This window comes from Thunnus maccoyii, chromosome 19 (assembly GCF_910596095.1).
Source record: "Thunnus maccoyii chromosome 19, fThuMac1.1, whole genome shotgun sequence".
Lineage (NCBI taxonomy): Eukaryota > Metazoa > Chordata > Actinopteri > Scombriformes > Scombridae > Thunnus > Thunnus maccoyii.
Window position 1 is genome coordinate 11976696 of NC_056551.1, and position 18606 is coordinate 11995301.

Consider the following 18606-nt stretch of genomic DNA (forward strand, 5'->3'; position numbering starts at 1 on the left):
CGTCAGTACAAATAATTAATGCTGCATTAGAAAATATACTGTTCTTTGATAAAAAGTCGAAGGCACAAGAGTGTGTACATAAAGATTTCGAGGTAGCAATTCACTATAACCCTCAAGGCGCATTTTGGCAAGAAACATCTAATCACCAAGCTTAAAATTCTGTGAGTGGAAGCTAAAGATTACAGTGTTGAAAAACTGAACACAATACGCAGCTTAAATCAATTCACTTTTAAATTTTGGTTCAGTCGTGGATTAATTCAGCAACTGTGGTGCTGCATTTTGTTCAAACTGCAATGACGAAGCATTTTGAATTCCCTACTGCTCTGATTTGTGCCACTGACTGGCTTCTTCTCTATAGTAACGGTGGCCGAGGCTCATGGATGTGGTAGTATTTTAAACTGTCTGTAATTTTGGCATAGCAGCATTTTGGCAAGCATGATTTCTGAGAAACAAAGTTGAAATAATTAAAACTGATAGCCATGGTCTGGGAGAGTCCTTCTTTCTATGTAAATTAACATTGAAGATATGGTTTAAAGAAAAAAATGAAATGGGAATACAGAATGGCAAAAAACACTTTCAGAACTAGTGGCACCTCCCACTCCGCAACTCTACAGACAAAGCTAGAAAAAAAATAATTGGGGTAAGATATTGTACGGGATTAAAGCATGTCAATGTCCCATCTATGTATCTGTACCTTTTCAACATGGCAGAAGTCACATGTGGTTTGGGCAAATAAAATAAAAATACACTTGTTCTCTCTTTAATAAAACTGAACTGATTCATTGAAGTTATTCACACTGAAAACACAGCGAGCATGTGAGAGAGGGAGACAGAGAAACATAGAAGGGGTTAATGCCCCTATTTCCTGGAAATCCATCTATTAGGGGGGACTTTAAACCCCTGGACGTATCATCACTTCAAAGCACAGTGGTGGGACTATGTGTGTGTGCTTGCATGTGTCGTGTGTGTGTGTGTATGTCCCCTGGTGAGAGCTCAGTACAAGGGACACGACTTGGAATATCTCTCCTTCCTAATCTCCCCTTGTGAACGTGCAAGCGCTTAAGCCTGGATAACGTAGCCGTGATTATGGATGATTACGGATAAGTGGGTCGGACGGACGGCGGGTGGTGTGTGTCTGTGTGGGCGGGAGGTTGCTGGGCAGAGGTGGCTGCTGGTGTGCACCTCCAGCATCAAGCAACATTGATGCAATCAACTGGTCTGTATCAGGTTAAACAGCCAGAAAAAGTGCTGTGAAATTAATATTCATTTACTACAAAGCAAATAAAGGTAGAAGCACTTCAACAGCACTTGGACTCATTCACAGGCACTTAATTTCTTAATGTCGTATTCAAAGCAATTTGAATATTGGATATTGGATATTGGATATTGGATATTAAAACTGGTGTTTATACAGAAGGAGACGATAACTCCTGGATTAGGAATTCAGTCCATTTTTCTTTTTTTCTTTTTTTCGAAGGAAAATAAAGGTCCTAATTAAATAAATATTTGTATATTGGATAAGAAAATCAGACATTATACAAAGGAAATCGAAATCTTATATTTGAGATTCCACAGAGAGAAAAGAAGAGGGTCCAAGTTATGAGGATAATAAACCTGAAAATAATTCTGAGCCAATTCCTTTTCTTTCTTTGTTCCTTTTGTTCTTTTGATAGCATAATTATGACTTTGTCTGATTCTTTTTTGAATAAATTACAGTAATGAATGATGACTATTAAATAGAGTTTTTTTTCAAAAACTGCAGTCTGATGTACCATGTAAACCAAGCTGAGCTGAGCTGCATTAATTCCAACTAAGTTGATTTCTCCAGAATCGTGAGTAAGCTGAGTAAACAGGAAGCTTCCATTATTCATCTTTTACAGTATTTTTTAGCATTGCCGTGCCCCATTATCAGCTTCAGTGCATCCTAGAGAAAAGAAAACACAGCCGTACAGCATTTATGGCTGACCAAATGTAACTAAAACCCAGAGACTGGGGATTAAAACTGTGTCTAGCTGTTTTATAGTGCTATTCTCTGCAGTATCATTGAAATATTCTGTAGTTGTCGGGCCCTGTGTTGAAATTAGAAATGAGTATTCAAGTGTCTGTAGAAGTGGTCAGTCATTCTCTCTAGAATATTTTATGTCAGAAGAAAAATAATCTGCCAAAAGCAGAGCAGGTATGAATTTTTAAAACATATTTCCTCTAATATTATTATTTTTTTAGATACACGTGAGATACTCTCTCTCGAAGTATACAACATGAAAATTGATGCAGTAACACATTAATTTACACAGACAAAAACAATGCACTTGACTGCTCTGTGCCCCATTTAATACAAGGCCTCAAATTATTACAATTCCTATGAAAAAAACCCCACAAACATTCATTTTCAATTGCTCTTCAAAGCAAATTTAACATTGGAGACATTTTTCATAACAACTGATGGCTTTCCATTATGGTAACAGTGGGGATTATAGAAATATGAGAAGATAGAGGTAATAAGAGGTGATGTAAGATGAAAGATGGTTACATACATACAAGCCTCTTACACTGAACAAATGAGCTGTACATGCAGTGGACTGACCTCTTTGCAGTGACAGAGACTTTCCTCTGGCAGACAACAGAGACAGTGTTGGGAGTCGCTCCTCTGCCAGGCTCCACCACAATGTCCCACAGCGCAGAGTCACTGGGCCGCGCAGCACTGAAGGACAAGCCCGTCTTCATTGTCGCCCTGCAGCAAATACATACACACGTACACAGTCCAGTCAGTAGGAAGCATGAATTTTAATCACAAGTAGTGTGCTCTCAAATTAGCAAAATAAAAGACTGAAGAAAGCTTTATGTATTGTACTTATTATTTGTTTCTGTGTGCTGTTTCTGAAGCTTTTATTACCAACAAATGTTTTATTATAACAAGCTCATATATGCTGTAGAATGCACTGTCTGGTATAATAATACTGTAAGTGTAACGCTGAGCACAAATATTGTGACCATGTGTGTCTTTTGTATCAGCAACACTATGACTAATCAAAGCTTTTGTAGCAGATGTCATATCTTTGTTTCTGTTGTCTGTACATTGAAACATATACAGTAGGTGCGTGGGAGAGCACTGAGGATGCCTGCTTGCAAAAGCATGTGTTTTTCTGTGTGTGTGTGTTTTGTTTGTGTTCCTGTGCGCGTGTAACCGATCATGTTGTGCCCAACAGATTCATGTGTCACAGGCTGCCGGCAGATTGAGAATTAGCAGGGGTATTTAATTCCCATTACCCCTGGGGAGAATTTGGAATCAGTTAATCAGATGTCTGATTCAGACACACACATCACTCTGCTAGGAGAGTGCTTATTATAAATAATTTGAATGGACCAGACAGTCCCAGAGGTCCAGCAGCCACAAGAGGTTTTGGTTTTATAAAGCAGATGTCCTCAGCTGTTGCATAACAAGAGTCTCCACACATCATTGGACAGGGTCATAGAGCAGTTATTTGAGTCTGAAAAGTGATGCGAGGGACATTAAATGCCTCTGATCCGTATTTAAAATGCAAGCATCCACTAATCTGCACTCACGCAGACACCTAGCTATGGGGTGGGAGCCTCGTTTGTTTCCAAAACGGGCCAATTTCCTCATGGCAAGGATTCAGTGAGGTGCTGGAAACGTTCCAGAGGGAATTTAGCCCATGCTTACTCAAGAGGATCACTTAGCTCCTGCAGATTTTTTCGTCAGGATATTCATACTGAGAATAATTTGAAAAATCTAAACCTCAAGAAAGTGTTCTATTAGGTTTGCAAACTGTGAATGCCACCAGTATACATGCAACGTGCTAGAAGCATCCATGTGACGATGGGTAGTTGGATGCTTATTACCCAAGAAAACAGATGGGTAAAAACAGTCAAAATACTGTTAAACCATCATAATTTGTCTCGTCTGTTGATACTAGGACAGATCCAGACTGTCATGACATTCACCAAAGTTTCATGTTTCTGCCATCAGCATGTTAAGACAGAAGTTGAGGAACTATTATCATGTGACAGTTTTGTCCTTTTTAACAGTGATCTGCTGCACCTTCAGCCTATCCACTAGATGGTCTGATAGTGTGTATTGAGATGTAGTCAGCAATAAAATAATTCTAAAATAGTTTTAGTTCAGATACCATTTACCTAAAAACAAAGACCGATAGTGACAGATTAGCACATTATCCTGGGAAATTATTATTACTATTATTATTTTCTGCATATTTGCTGCCCAGTAATGTTTTAGAGAGGCAACATGCAGAAAACAATCTGTCACTGTTTCAGTTTAAACAACCTGTTATTTGTAGTTTTAGCCACAAAACAGCATTAAGGTAGTTGAGGAACATTAAAACTGACAAAAGAAAAGACACATACACATAATCTGTTCATGCTAGAATAAAGGTCAGTATGCATCAGCACACACGTCAAAATACACACACTTACAAAAACTGATTTGTAATCAAACAGCAACCAAACAAATCAATAACCATCGAGACAGGGTCAAGGTCAAAGTTGTTTGACAAAATGCAGTATGCGTACAGTGCAAGTGGACCCACAACTGCTTATAATTCTACCAATGCTGGATGAAGATATACTCGCGTAGAGATCAATTTCTAGATCAATACCTTATAGTCAAAAGCAAAATCTACTGCTCACATTAAGGTTTGAAACATATGCAAATATTAAATCAAATACATCAAGCAGTAAGTTCAAGATAACAACTTAAAGAAATACTCAAAACAAACAAAACAAAATCAGTGACAACAGCACCTGAAGACCATCCATTGCCAGGTTGTACAAACCACTTCAGCTGGATCCTGCTGAGTGTGGAGGAGCAGTAACTCAGTGCCAGGATCTTCCTGGATCACTGAGTTTCTCGCCCACAAGCAGACATGAGCCACCCCACAGAGAAACCTCATTTCGGCCACTTCTCTCCTCGCTCTTTGTCTTTGTCAATCACTACCCAGAGTTCATGACCACAGGTGGGGAACAGAATGGATATCGACCTGTAAACTGAACAACACTTCACCACTGTTTTACCAAACTCAGTCAATCTCTTTGTTTAAAGGCATACTGTGTAGGATTTGTCGGTTGCTGTTTGTAAACACAACATTCAAAGGTGGCCCCTCCTCCCAGGCTCAACGACACAAAAATCCCGTCCGCTGTGGCCTCTCTACTCTGCGTGCGTGTGTAGCTCAGCCCCACCCTTGCTCAAGCAGACACAGACAGAGAGCAGAGGAGAGAGACAGAGAAGCAAACATCCCATTCTCTCCCAATTAACTCCCGTCAGCTGCTCAAAGCACACAAAGTGTGCGTGGTTTGCATTCGTTGTGATTATTATGGAGCGATAATGTGAAATTTCAGGAGTGGCGTTCATTTAGAACTAGCACTGCACCACTGTTGAAAGCATTTAGGGGAAAGACTGAAGCACATAAAAAAACACAACGATGTAACCTGTTTGCTACGTTTTTATAGAATCCCGATGTCACACACTGTATGCTGTTATTGGCTGGGGGCTACACACCCACTGCCCAAAGGTTGACGTCCTGAACACAGCAAAATAATAAGAAAATACAGGCAGAGGGCAGAGTCTCTGTAGATACATACACTGCCATACTTCTAGTGGGTCATAGGTGATGATTGAGAGGGATTGTTATTTTTTAGGAAAATCCTACATAGTATGCCTTTAAACTTGTTACAGCTGGAAAGCTCCCTACTGCTATTTTTCAATTTCATTAGCCATTCATACAAAATATGCTGTCTATGTCTGCTGTCTTCTGTTCTTTCTACCTAAATGCAGCTCACAAAATGTTTGATATTCAGTCTGATGAAATGTTTCTCATTCCATCTAATGACCAAAATCAATACTTTTTAATAACAAATGTTGTGTTTACAAGCTGCCTGAGTGCTTAACAGGTGGGTACGATGGCCCTGCAAAGCACACATACAAATCACACGTATGCACACAGATGTACACGGTTAATCCTGGCAGTCAGCCCAGATCATCTTTACCCCATAGGGTTAACCTCTTGATTCATTTTCAATCAGGGCCACAGATTATCTGGCCTAACCCTGCTGGAGTGGACTCAATCTTGGGCCAAAGAGTGAAGTAGAGCAGGGATTTCTCCCAGGAGGAATCAATCACTTTGCCAAGCTCCTCAGAGCTAGCCTTCACTCGGACTTAACCGTTGGACTCAGTCCCCTCTTCTTGTCCAATCTCATTCTGGATGTGGCAGTAGGTCAGAAATACACAGACTGAAATCACTGACCTGACTGGAGGAACTTCAGTGGCATGGTCAGCAAGTCTGAGTTAGGGGAATTTCAGGTGGAGAGGCTGTAAATCCTTCCAAATAGTCAACACAACAGGAGATGTTAAAGGTGCAGTTTGTACAATTTAGTGGGTCTAGCAGTAAGGTTGCAGGTTGCAGACAGAGCTGCAGATTGCAGCCAAATGAATAGCCCTCCCCTTTGTTTGTCCGTTATGAGCTACTGTAGAAACATGTGGGTGCAACATGGTGGGCTCCATGGAAGAGGACCCACTCCCTATGTGTATATCCCTATGATATAAAGTGCTCATTCTGAGGTAACGAAAACACAACGATTCTTATTTTCAGGTGATTATACACTAATGAAAACATGAATATTATATTCCATTTCTGCCAAGTCCATTCTGCTAGATGCCACTAAATTCTACACACTGCACCTTGAAAGGGTCAGCTTCTCTCTACCAAATCTCATTGATGTAATTTAAACAATGCAAGCAGAGTTACATTAAGGTCACTGGGTCTACTGTGTGTGTGTGTGTTTGTGCAGGCATGTCTGTGTTAGTGGATAGTAAGTCTTATATTTGAGAGGAGCACTGGGATTGACTGATACAGCCACATGTTCAATTATATGTCCTATGGATTAATTCACATATCTTAACATTTCTCTCCACTTGCCTGCATCCCACCGCAGATTACTGCTGGTATGTTTATAGCATGATATCACTGAATCACGGGATTAGTGAGAAATTTGTCTTGTGTTTCAAACAAAAACCATTAAGCTGTGTAAAAACTGGTAACACAAACCTTGCTGTGATGGTTTTACTCTTTACTGATCTGAAGCATTCTAATATAAAAGCAATTTTACTCCATTCAGTGATGTGCATCAAAAGGCGGCAAGTAGAAACTTTGAAAACAGATTGAACTGTGTGTTTTGGTGTGACAAGGCTGCTTTTATATTAAGTTCACTTTCACCCAAAGGAGTCAGGAAGATGTTGGTTATTTGTTTTCCTGCTCCATTAAATAGATGCATTATTTATGAAGTCAAATACCCAGAGAAGCTTGCTCAAATGTTAGTGGAATGTTGAGATATGAAAACCGGTGAATCATTTGCCAATTATTTCCCTGCTTATGGAAGAGTGCTCTCCATAACTCCCCCACTAACTGAGAAGTTGAAGTAGACAGGATATATAACATGTCAGCAATTTATGAAGCCAGTGAGTCTGGCAGACAACACAAGTCATGTTGGCACTCAAGCATTTCACTGCGCGGCCTTGATGTCAAGCCCCATCAGTATTCAAGTGCCTTAAGTAACCATTTAAATGCATGGAGCTTATCCTTCATGAAGATGGACAAGTATGCTGTACATCATGATGATTCAACTTGGTTTCATGATGATTCAACTTGGTTTCAGTCTCTTTTTCTGCTTCACGTGTTTCAGTGACCATTAAATTTTATATGACTCCTCCTAAACTCTTGTCCTCTGCAAACTCAGCAACATAGTTGGATAATTATAATGTTTTCTGGGAATGATACTTTAAGCTCAACACCATCTTGCTTTATTTAGTTATGCAGGGCCCAAATGTGATGTTGGCATATTTACAGTATGTGGTTAAACTGGTTCAGCTTGACATTAGTTTATTCCCTACTGGAGGCTTACACATCTGGCAATAACATCATAGCTATGCATACAAAATAGCCAACAAAATGCATTTACAAGGTGTCTAACCTCCACAGCAAATGTGTGTAAACAAATGTTCAAAATGTCAAATATTCAAAATGAGAATATACCAGAGCTGAAGGCTCGGGAATGTACTTGAGTTAAACTTAAACTTTAAAAGAACACTTGACTGCTGTGTGAACTGATTTACGTGGGACTTGACACCCTGAAGTCTTAACTTGACTTCAGTCTTGAAAGAAAAAAATCTCAGACCAATAAACAATCAATAAGACTGTTCCAGGTCTGGGAATATTTGTATTTATTGTATTTACACTTGAATATTTAATTATCAGGCCTCAAGGACTTGGTCTAAGCTATGTAAAACACCATTAACAGCACTGTGATTAAAACATTTTTCAATGCTATGTTTAATTGTCAACATTCAGAGGCCTAAAACACTGTCATCGTGAATTGCAATTTACTTAGAAAGTCTTGCAACTTGATTTGGATGTCCCCTCAAAGACTTGAGATTTTACCTAAGACCTGCACAGACAGAGGTGAGACATGATCCAAAAAAAATAAAAAAAGCTCTGCAATGTACCTACACTATCAGAAAAAAGTGTAAACTTTTACATTAGGGACAGATCAGCATCCAATTCAAGAAAATGTGTTAAAATTTCTAATGAATACATACTGTAAAAGGTAAATATGCACTGTATGTATAAAAAAGAGTGAAGATGTCTCACCTAATTGTGAAACTTTCCAGGGTAGATGTACTAGCCAGGAAGACATAGAAAGTTGCCACATCTGTGGTCTTCAGGGGCTTGGAAGAAGTCTGGATCACCACGGCGCCTCCCAGCCTCAGCCGAAGGAAAGTGGGATTTCCTGGTGGAGTTCTGAGCAGATTGACACTTCCTATCCGCCTCATTGGTGTCCCTGAGCCCTGGGGACCTCCTCCTCTTCCAACACCTACTCGCTGTAGGCTATCCTGTGGCGTACACTGGCCTGTCTGGTCCCTCCGACTCTGGAAGTAGACTTCCACGAGGTTCCCTGGAAGCCCCTTAATTCCTTCAGTTCTTCCTGCTTCCCTGCTAGAGCTGCTAGATCGGCTGGCTGAACTGAACCAGGCTGGCTCTGGCTTCAGCTGTGCCACACAGAATCCACCTGGAGACACTAGGCATGCCCCACGGACTTCCCTCGTCTCCCAGAAGGCATAAGCTGTCACACAGTGAGCTCCATCCTTCACCTTGGCTGCACCGCTTCTCCTCCTATTATCTTCTCCAGACTCCATCCTTTCTTGCCCAACAGTGATGTTACTTTCTGTGGGCATGTGGAAGAGAATCTTGACAACAGGCGATGAGGAACGAACCTGGCGCACCAAAATGACTGGCAGGATCTTGCGCCCACTGAGGAGCAGGTCTGGAGGAATGGGTGCATCTACAGTCAGGGGGCCATATGAGGCATTGACAGTTGGCTGGAGGAGCCCAGCTCCTGGATCAGTAATGACAAAAGTCTGAGTCTGAGCCTTCAGGCTGGAGTTCCCTGATGGCTCTGGAGTGTCCTGCCGCAAAAACACATGGTCCACATTGAGGACCTGGAAGTTGGCTGTGGGATAAACAGCAGATGGGATGGAGGATGTCCCAATGTCTTCTGCAACCTGCTGGCTTTCAGCCACTGGGAGACATTAAGAAAGAGAGATTAGTGCACAAATGATACTGCACTGCCGCTTAAAGTCAACATTTCAGTGTTACTGTAGGTGTCAAAACTGTTTTAATTATAAACACACTTAGTACACCACTTACAAAATCAATCATTTACTGTAATTGAGAATGCCGAGGAGGATGGAAGGAGAATGAAGGGTTGAAAAGGACGGGAGTTGAGGTGGGTGAAGGATCAAGTGGGGATCAGAAATCCAGTGAGGGTAGATTGGTCATCTCAAGGAAACCGAGGGCGGTGAGACTCAAGGTAAAGGCAATGACTTGTTGATGCAGCAAATATGGCTCATTTCCCCATGTAGCTCCTGCATTGAAAAGAAGGAGAGTGAATAGGTGCTTGTGGTGGAGGAATGTGAGAAGTGAGAAAAACAGGAGAGAGAGGTGTAAGGCACATCTAGAAAGGTCGGGACAGGAAATTGAATGAGTTTAAGGTGCGTCTTTGTTTGGACTTTAAATAGTGTGCCTGTTTCCTATAGCTGCACGAGGCAATAGAATGATCTGTACTTTTCAACGTCAAAATTGAACAAAATTACTTAAAATGAATACTGCAACATTGTGATAATTCATTTTTAGGGTCATCATAACTGCTATGCAACAACAAACTTGAAATGATTTTTCAACAGTTTTATACTCAGCACCTTTTCACTCACATTTCCTTTCAATCAACAGTAAACCAAGGCTATTCTCTAAAAGTTGGAGACAGTTCACATAACCATTGCCCATGTTTGAAAAGCAACAAAATTCATTTCAAGATATTATGAAGAGAAGATTTAGCAGCCAAACATTCCTCAACGTAGTTTTAAATGATGGAAAAAAGACCACATGGTGTAATTTCTATTACCTATAATGCGACCAGATGGTAACAATTATGGTAAATCCACAGGTCTCTGATGAGAAGTTCAGCCAAATGAAGCTCCCGCCACATGGTCACTACTGCTAAATGACTCCATCTTCACTGTGGTTATTATTTCTAGCACTAAAACACAGCACTGTTCTGTCCACCAAATGTCTCAGTTATGTTTGTCCTTCAATGGAACATTACTAAAAGTGCTACTTCTAAGAGATGTGATAAAGGGAATGGTAAATAAGTGGTAAAAAAGACATTCTCGTAACTTCCGTTGGATGACTTTTTGTCCCAACAGGATGGTGTATGTGACAGCTCCCACTTCCTCCTACCAAAGAAACCTGGTAATTTGCCATCCTCCACGTTCAAGTGCTCCAAAATTAATGTGTTAGCTAGCTTGACTTCCCCTACCTCATAAAAATTACTTCTCTAAAGGCAAACGTCAAGCAAAGCAGAGCCTCCCCCACCTCACCCCCAAAGGTTTTAGAAGCGATATATCACTCTTTTCTGATTTCCAAACCATATTTCATGAATATATCTCCATGCAAATCAATTTTTTTTCTGAAGGCGAAGGGAAATCTAAGAAAAAAATACAGATGTCATAGTTGATATTAAATTGTGATGTTCAGAAAAGCAGACAGGAAACTGTCTTCAGATGAGACTGATGCTGTAAGGAGTTTTACTTTAAAAGGCCAAAATAGATGTTGGCTGGTACACATCACTCCATGATATCTGCACATTTAAGGCAAACCAGACATAAAATGAAACATAATGCAAAGTGATTCCAGTCACCCATCAATGTTTTATTCCCTATTTACTGCTGTAAATCTTGACATAATTGACCAGGCACCATCAATATTGTTAGTTTGTCTATGAACAGACTTATTAAAACCCATAAATGGATTTCTATTACTATTACTGGTGGACAGACAGGCAAATGATCAAATAATTCAATTTTGGGTATAATTAAGAACTGATACTTCAAGACAATTTTTAGATGATTACTGGCTTTTAGCCATAAAAAGGAATTCATGGTTGAAACACAATAATCAAGGGACTAGACTCCAAATCCTAGAGCAAGTTTTAAACCATAAGATGAGGGAATAAATTATTCTTTGGCAGATGTTTGTGATCTCTAGTTTGAGTGCCTTCTAGTTTATTTTATCATCAGTATTCCTCTCCAGCAAACATGAGAGGGGTGTCTGAATATTTTATTTTCATTTTTTATCAAAAAAGAGGACGTTTGTTGACTGTTATAAAGAGCCCATGTAATAAACCTGCCTGTGCTGGCTCAAAGTGGTGAATCCATCTTGTTGAAACGTATCCTAATACAAACCGTCCCCGATCACATGGCTACATGCTGTAGGTCAAAATTAATGGTAGAATGGGAAAAAAACAAAGAGGAAAATGATCTTCAGTGTAGCCAAAAGAAGTTTGCAACAATGTGTGACCACAGGAAAGGACATACATGTAGTTCATGAGATGATGGTTATTGATAATGCTCACACTCTCACATGTTTTTTGTAAGCACCAGTCTGTGAGACAATAAAAAAAAATAAAAGTGTCTGATTAAAGCTTTCCCAAAATTATTTTGTAAGAATAATCTTTTAAGATCAGAATATTTCTGACTTTGTTGTAGCCTCTGATACAAAGCTCAAAACGAGTCCACCAACAGATGGGACTGCTGATGTACACTGGTTTACTTCATTGAACTTCTTATTTATTGATCAGATATTAATTTAGTGACTCCTGGCTGCATTCCCTGAGGTATCTTAACATTGGAAGAAAAAATGAACATTTTGAAATATTTAAAAAATGTTCTTCAAACTCAGATGGACTCACTGACACAACAGGCGGCACATCTGTGACTGGACTGAAAGATAAGGCTGCCATGCATATTCATGACTCCCAAGCAGAGAGGATATCAAAGAGTGAACTCTATCACTTAGACACGCTTTAAGAACACAGCTGCACAGCTGAGTCCTGCACTCGCAGAAATACAGCAGTCACATATATAGTATATGTATGGTGAAAAATGCACACACTGATATCATGCACAGATATAAACCCGGGCAATCTCAGAAAGTAGTCCTTCGCATGATATTGGTATCACCGAGAGACAGACGGCTTGCTGTGACTTCATAGATTCCAATGCAGTTATCTTTAAACAACCAGGGAGACAGCTGTGCAACCTCAGCTTTAGGCCTCTTTAATCCCACAGATGAAGCTCACCAACGCGCAGTGATGCACACTGGAGAGCATTTAGTCACTTTCATTTCAACAGAGGGACAACAAAATGGACAGAGGGCATGGGGGGTAACCATTAAACCCTCAAAAACAGGAAAACATGGCACATCTCCCAAGCATGTGAATAATGGGGTTTTCAGCAAAATGGATTCATAATCCCCAATGTCAACATTTTCTAAACTGATTCTATTTTTTAAGGCTTTCCTGATGTACACAACAACTGCCCAGTCTTTTAGTGGGTCCACTCAAAGTTTGGCTTCTAATAGAAAAAGGAAAAAGAGGCCTACTGTACTTGTGCATATATGAAATCCAAGTTGGACACCATAATCATGACTTCAATAAGGGGGCAATAAAGCAAATCTAGTAGCCTACATATACCCAGTGTGTTTAGATCATTAGAGTATACACTACAACACATTTATAATACAATTATCTTCTTTTCATAGCTGAAGCCTTTGAGCAATTTCCAGCCTAGTTATCTTCATATATGTAAAGGTCTACATCCTCGCGTCTCCTCCGACAGTTAATGAAGCTGCTCTTCGGATCAATTAATAAATAAATAAAAACAGAAATTGTTTAACACTAGTCAGAAATCTCACCTTTGGCAACAGCTGTAAGAATAGACACTGCGACAACTGGGAACAATGCACGGAGGGAAAAGTTGAGCATCATTTCAGTAAAGTTGCAGGATCTGGCCATCCACTCTGCTCGCGCTCCAGTGCGCGCGTACCGAAGTAAGCTTTAGTGACTGTCTGCGCAGGGATGAAAGAAAACGCCGGAAACAAATCACTACATTGTCTGGTGTCCCGGTGGAGTCACGTCTTGTGACTATAGAGGAACAAGTGAAAAAAAAAAAACAATGTTGGTTTACTTCCTCATCCACATAAAGCTTCGTCTTGTTGCACCTGAGATGTTTTTTTTTTTTCAATGTGGTTTCTCTAAGTGATGAGAAGGATGTTTTCCTCCGGTGGCACGGCTTTGCCTGGCACGGTAGGACAGCAACAGGCACAGCTATTCCCATGATAGAAATCAGTAAACATGTGCAGTGTGTCAGATTAACGAGACCCACGTGGGTAATCGCCGGTAGGGGGAGAGCTGTGAGCAAATTAAATTCACATGAGGTCAAGGGGATCTCCACGAGTCATTTTAATGCTGATTTAACAAATTAAGGATGTGATTCTGGGCTAAAGGGTGAATTTATAGCCTGTGTATTATTTATAGCTAGACCTTTCTTGTTGTAAATAAAAAAAAAAAAGTAAGTTATTTATGTACTTTTACATATTTATGCATTTTTTTTCTACTAACAAATGCATACAAGTTCAGTGCACCCAGAAGGCCTTTGTATTAATCCTGATATTACTTCAGCCAGTTTTTCAGGAAAAAAAAGTTCATTGCAGGTCAGCTGCACATTCTCAGTCCACAGCATCACATGGAATGTGTAGGCTGCAGCAGATGGATGTAGGCACTATAGCTAAACCCTTGTGGTGTCAAAGGAGCTATACATTTCCAACACGGTACAAAGGATCAGCAGTCATGCAATCTCCACTTTAGTCTTTTGTGATTCCTTTCCACAACATAATGTAAAGCTGTTTATTGACTATTAAAGTTATTGCCTCACAAATGCATCCATATAGCATCTAGATGTCAAATAAAGTAAAATGTTTTCTTCTGTGCTACTGCAGGCCTTCAGGCCACATTTAATTTCTTAACACTCTGGGTAATTATATTTTTTTTCTCTTTTTATGTGTATCACTTCATCTGCCTTGACCTAAAATTCCATACACTCATTATAACGAGGTACACTGAGCACTAGTGTGAGTTCAAAGCTTGAATTGAAATAGCATGGTGCAGTGTGCCCTACAACCAAGGAGACGATAATATGCATGAGTTTTGTGAGGGAGGGGGCGGGGGTTATGCAGTTTAAGCACTGTGGCATCCATCCAAACTGGTTCTGCACGGAGACATCGGACTAAGTGCTGACATCAGATTTACGGTAAAGAACACCTAGTGGATTTAATGAGTTTGGTCAGATTTGTCCTCACTTCTCCGCTCTCTAACATCCCCCGACAGAACATGTCTGCCAACTAAATCCACTGCGCCTGGTGCCTCAGTGTCTGTTTTATTGCAAGGTGGCACCAGTGCCAAGGTGACAGCATTATGCATGCAGGCATCACTGGTGAATAAACATTTCTCTCTTGACAGCAGAAGCTGATTAAAATAAATATGTGCCTTAGAGAGACATTTAGGGATCTCTAAATGCCAATAAAATTTTGAAAAACTAATGGAGTCTGTATTATCTTGGGAGAGTAACTTGATTTTATTGTCAGTGTTTACAGTGCAGGGTTATTACATGTATTGCATCTTAAAGTTACCAAGCTTTAATTTGAGCTGTTTGTCTGTGTTTTTGGCTGGATGTGATTATTAAAGCTGACAGTGGCAGAGGCCACCGACTATTTAGTCTGGGAATGCCTCCAGATCTCAGTTGTTGTTCCAGATACGCAACCTGCTGCTGATGCTGTTAATCGAGTAGAGATGACAGAGAGGTGGTCGTATTTACCATGTGTGATTCCAACACTGTACATAAAGCTGCTACCAGGTGGCTTTCTGAGGTTGTTTGATGTGTGGTAACATGGATCAAAACCTTAAAACCTATAATGATTTATTAATTTTCTTTGTAAATGGGAAGCTGCTACTTGCAAAACTAATGAAATTCCCATCAGCTTCAGCTGTACTTTGTGTTTGGTGCTAATTAGCAAATGTTAGCATCGTAACACATTAAGATGGTGAACACTGAAATCATTGTACCTGCCACAATGTCAACATACTAGCATTGTCAGCACCTCACAGCTGCTGCTGGCATTTAAGAGTAGACTCTTAAATGTGAATTGGTTTGAAGCCCACATCCAGATATAGGTTGATGTGTCAAGGCTGCATAAAATCCACTCAATGTTTAAAAGTAATGTGTTTACCAACTGTGTTCCTTTTGTTATTGGCTCCAGTGTATGCTTTGTCATTCATGTATCACACATGTTTGACACGAATCACTGAATTTTTACAAAATTCTTCATCTCACCACTGTTCTTGCACTTTCAAAACTGCACTGACCCTACAATTTCATATCAAAATATGATCACAAAAATGGTTGGAATCTGCACAGTTTTGCTTGCTCCCCACCTGTTGAAGAGTATTTTGGATGTGTGTAGCTACCTCTCACTGTTCAGCATCAAAAAACAATGACAGATGATTCAAGCTGGAAATTGAAAATACAAAAGCATTATACAACAAATGAAAACAGCAAAAAACAAAATGTTCTATATTCTGTATGAAATGTGCAGAGAAACTATTCGCATATTATTTATGTTCAGAGGGAAATGACTTCCCAAAAACAATAGTGCTATAAAAATAACAAATAAGGGAAATACAACAGACACAAGGGGCATGCATTACATACAATATGAACCAGTGTTTCATAGCTTCCTCCTTTTATCTTGCTAATGATCATGATCAAATGAGTGTTTCATTCAGCCACATGTTCAGTCAGAGCTCCCTGACAGACAATTTCCATAATGGTACAAACCAGGACAGGTTGCGTCAGAGATCACCTGAGGAACTTTTCACCTGCATGTTGACATCTGGATGAACTATGACCGGCCTGTGACTCCTCATTGCACACAGTGGTCACTGAATGATTAGTAGATCTATTAACCTTTACTTACAGTAATCCAGCTCAGAGATGGATTTTGAACTACACCATTGTTCCATCTTAATAATTCCTGAATACCTCTTATTACTCCCCATCAGCCAAATGGTGATAAAATTAACTTCCATCTATCCATCAAACCAGAAACGACAAGGATTAGATCAACTCAGCTCAGTTTCATCCTGTTGATGCTGCATGTGATTGGCGGGGTATCATTCAGTATGAACAGAATTGATAATAATAACTGAAAAAGTGGTTCAAGACCACACAAGACAATAGGAGCACAAGTATTTATGAAGCCATCTGAGTGGAAATCATTGCAAATTGCTTCTGTACTCTCCACTCTGATCTCCAGGGAGTGCTGGAGTCCAGTCTTGGAACATAAAACTGTCGTTACACCTGTGTAATAACACTTAGCACTAAAGCCAGCCATGGGGAAGCCGGCCAGTCTTTTTGACACTTGTGGTGCTAAAGCTCTGAGGGCTCTCAAGCCCAGTTGTGCCCTGTGGACGTCTCCCACTCTAAGCAGTTTCGGCAAAGGATGAATCACCAAGGCGAGGCCTGTGCCCTGTCTTCTTACCCTTCCTCTGCTGACATCAGCCAACATTCCTCCACTGATGACGAATGAATGCTCCTCTCGGAGCGTGGCTGCCATAAACATCACTTGCCCCCCTGCGGGATGCCTCGAATGAGTTACCAGCCAGGTGGTATATCTTCCTACCGACAGGCTGCCCTCAGAGTGCCTTGATGGACAGGTAAGAGGCTTGCCTCCAACTGCCTGCTGGGAACTGCACTAATGTTGGAGTGGATGGATGGTCACACAGGTGCACTATTCACTATGATCTAGCTTTTTTGTTGAGAATTTCTCTTACCTGAGCTGAGAAAGACAATTATGTAAAACTTGCTGTACACAGCTCCAGGCTATATAACAGCATCAGGTCTTATTTTATTGCCAGTTTCCATGTATGTTTAAAGGTAGAATGTGTCTCATGATTGTCATTTTAAGCAAGCAAAGAGATTATTTTTATTTTATGTATGCAAGACTAGAGGCAAAGTGAGCAACTCCCCCGTGGGAGACCTTCTGGGGGGGCAGAAGGTTGCAGGTTCACTGTGTGGCAATTAGTTTGTGGTAATTTGATTAATTGCAGATTTGTTTGTTAATTAAATATTTAACACTAAAGCACAAATTAAACTGAAATGATAGAGGCCTTAAGGCAGTTGTTGCATGTTTACATAAACTTGAGGAACCCAGAGTCAAATTTTAATAAATGTATTAATTCAGTTCCATTATGGAAACAAACGTGAAATTCATGTGAGATTTCCTTAGACCACATCTCACATGTTGTGATATTATATGTTAAATTTCTGTTTTCCCATATCAAGCCAAGTTACATAGCCCCGTGTAACGAATCATAAATTGGCCTCAAAGGGCTTTATAATGTGTACAGCATATACAACACCCTCTCTCCTAAGAAAAATACAGTATAATGAAGCTGCCACGTGTTGTCTTTCTGTGTGCACTGTACTTGAAGGTTAACAGAATACAAACATAATGCACACAAAGTGGGAGAAACAGGGGGTCATTTTTACCTTGGGTGCCTCAAGATGATTAATCCAGTCCTGTATATAAGCATAGAAGGACATATAACAAAAATAATGAAAGCATACAGCTATTAAATAAATGCGAAGAAACTTAAAGTACCATGTATATGGACATAGAAGGCCTCATAGTAACTTATATCAGTTTTAATGCTGAGTTAAGCTTCAAAGAGTCATGCAACAACATGTGCACGTGATCACGCTAAAACACGCTTACTCTATGAACTTAGTCAAGTTTTAAAAACCATCCTAGCCCTGAGACTTCAAAAGAAATCTCCAACTCATGGGATGACAAAAGGTCTCTCGCTATATCAAAGTCAAATTAAAATATTTTACCTTGGAGATCCCTGCTGCGATACTGGGGCGGGGGGGGGTCAAACGGACATTAAGTGTTTAACCGGCGCTGTGAGGTTTTGTGAAATATTCAGAAAGGCCAGCAGAAGATGGATGTCTCCTTATGCCCCCCTCTGGTGGCGTGGCATGCAGGACGAAAGCGAGTGATAGAGAGGTTACAACTGGCAAGAATTTTAAACATCCACTGGCCCTCAGGCACTTCAGAGACTTACAGC

General features: G+C 40.2%; 1 protein-coding gene across 1 annotated transcript in view; it reads right to left on the reverse strand.

Moving 5' to 3' along the window:
- Window positions 1-13792, reverse strand: part of si:dkey-1d7.3 (transmembrane protein 132C) — a 35051-nt gene extending 21259 nt beyond the window's left edge. The window contains exons 1-4 of the mRNA XM_042394235.1: window positions 13610-13792; window positions 13338-13490; window positions 8679-9606; window positions 2585-2731 (exon numbers count right to left, since the gene is read on the reverse strand). Coding sequence (XP_042250169.1) covers window positions 2585-2731; window positions 8679-9606; window positions 13338-13437 — 1175 coding nt within the window. The 5' untranslated portion in view covers window positions 13438-13490; window positions 13610-13792. The remainder of the gene's footprint in view (window positions 1-2584; window positions 2732-8678; window positions 9607-13337; window positions 13491-13609) is intronic.
- Window positions 13793-18606: the final 4814 nt, after the last annotated feature.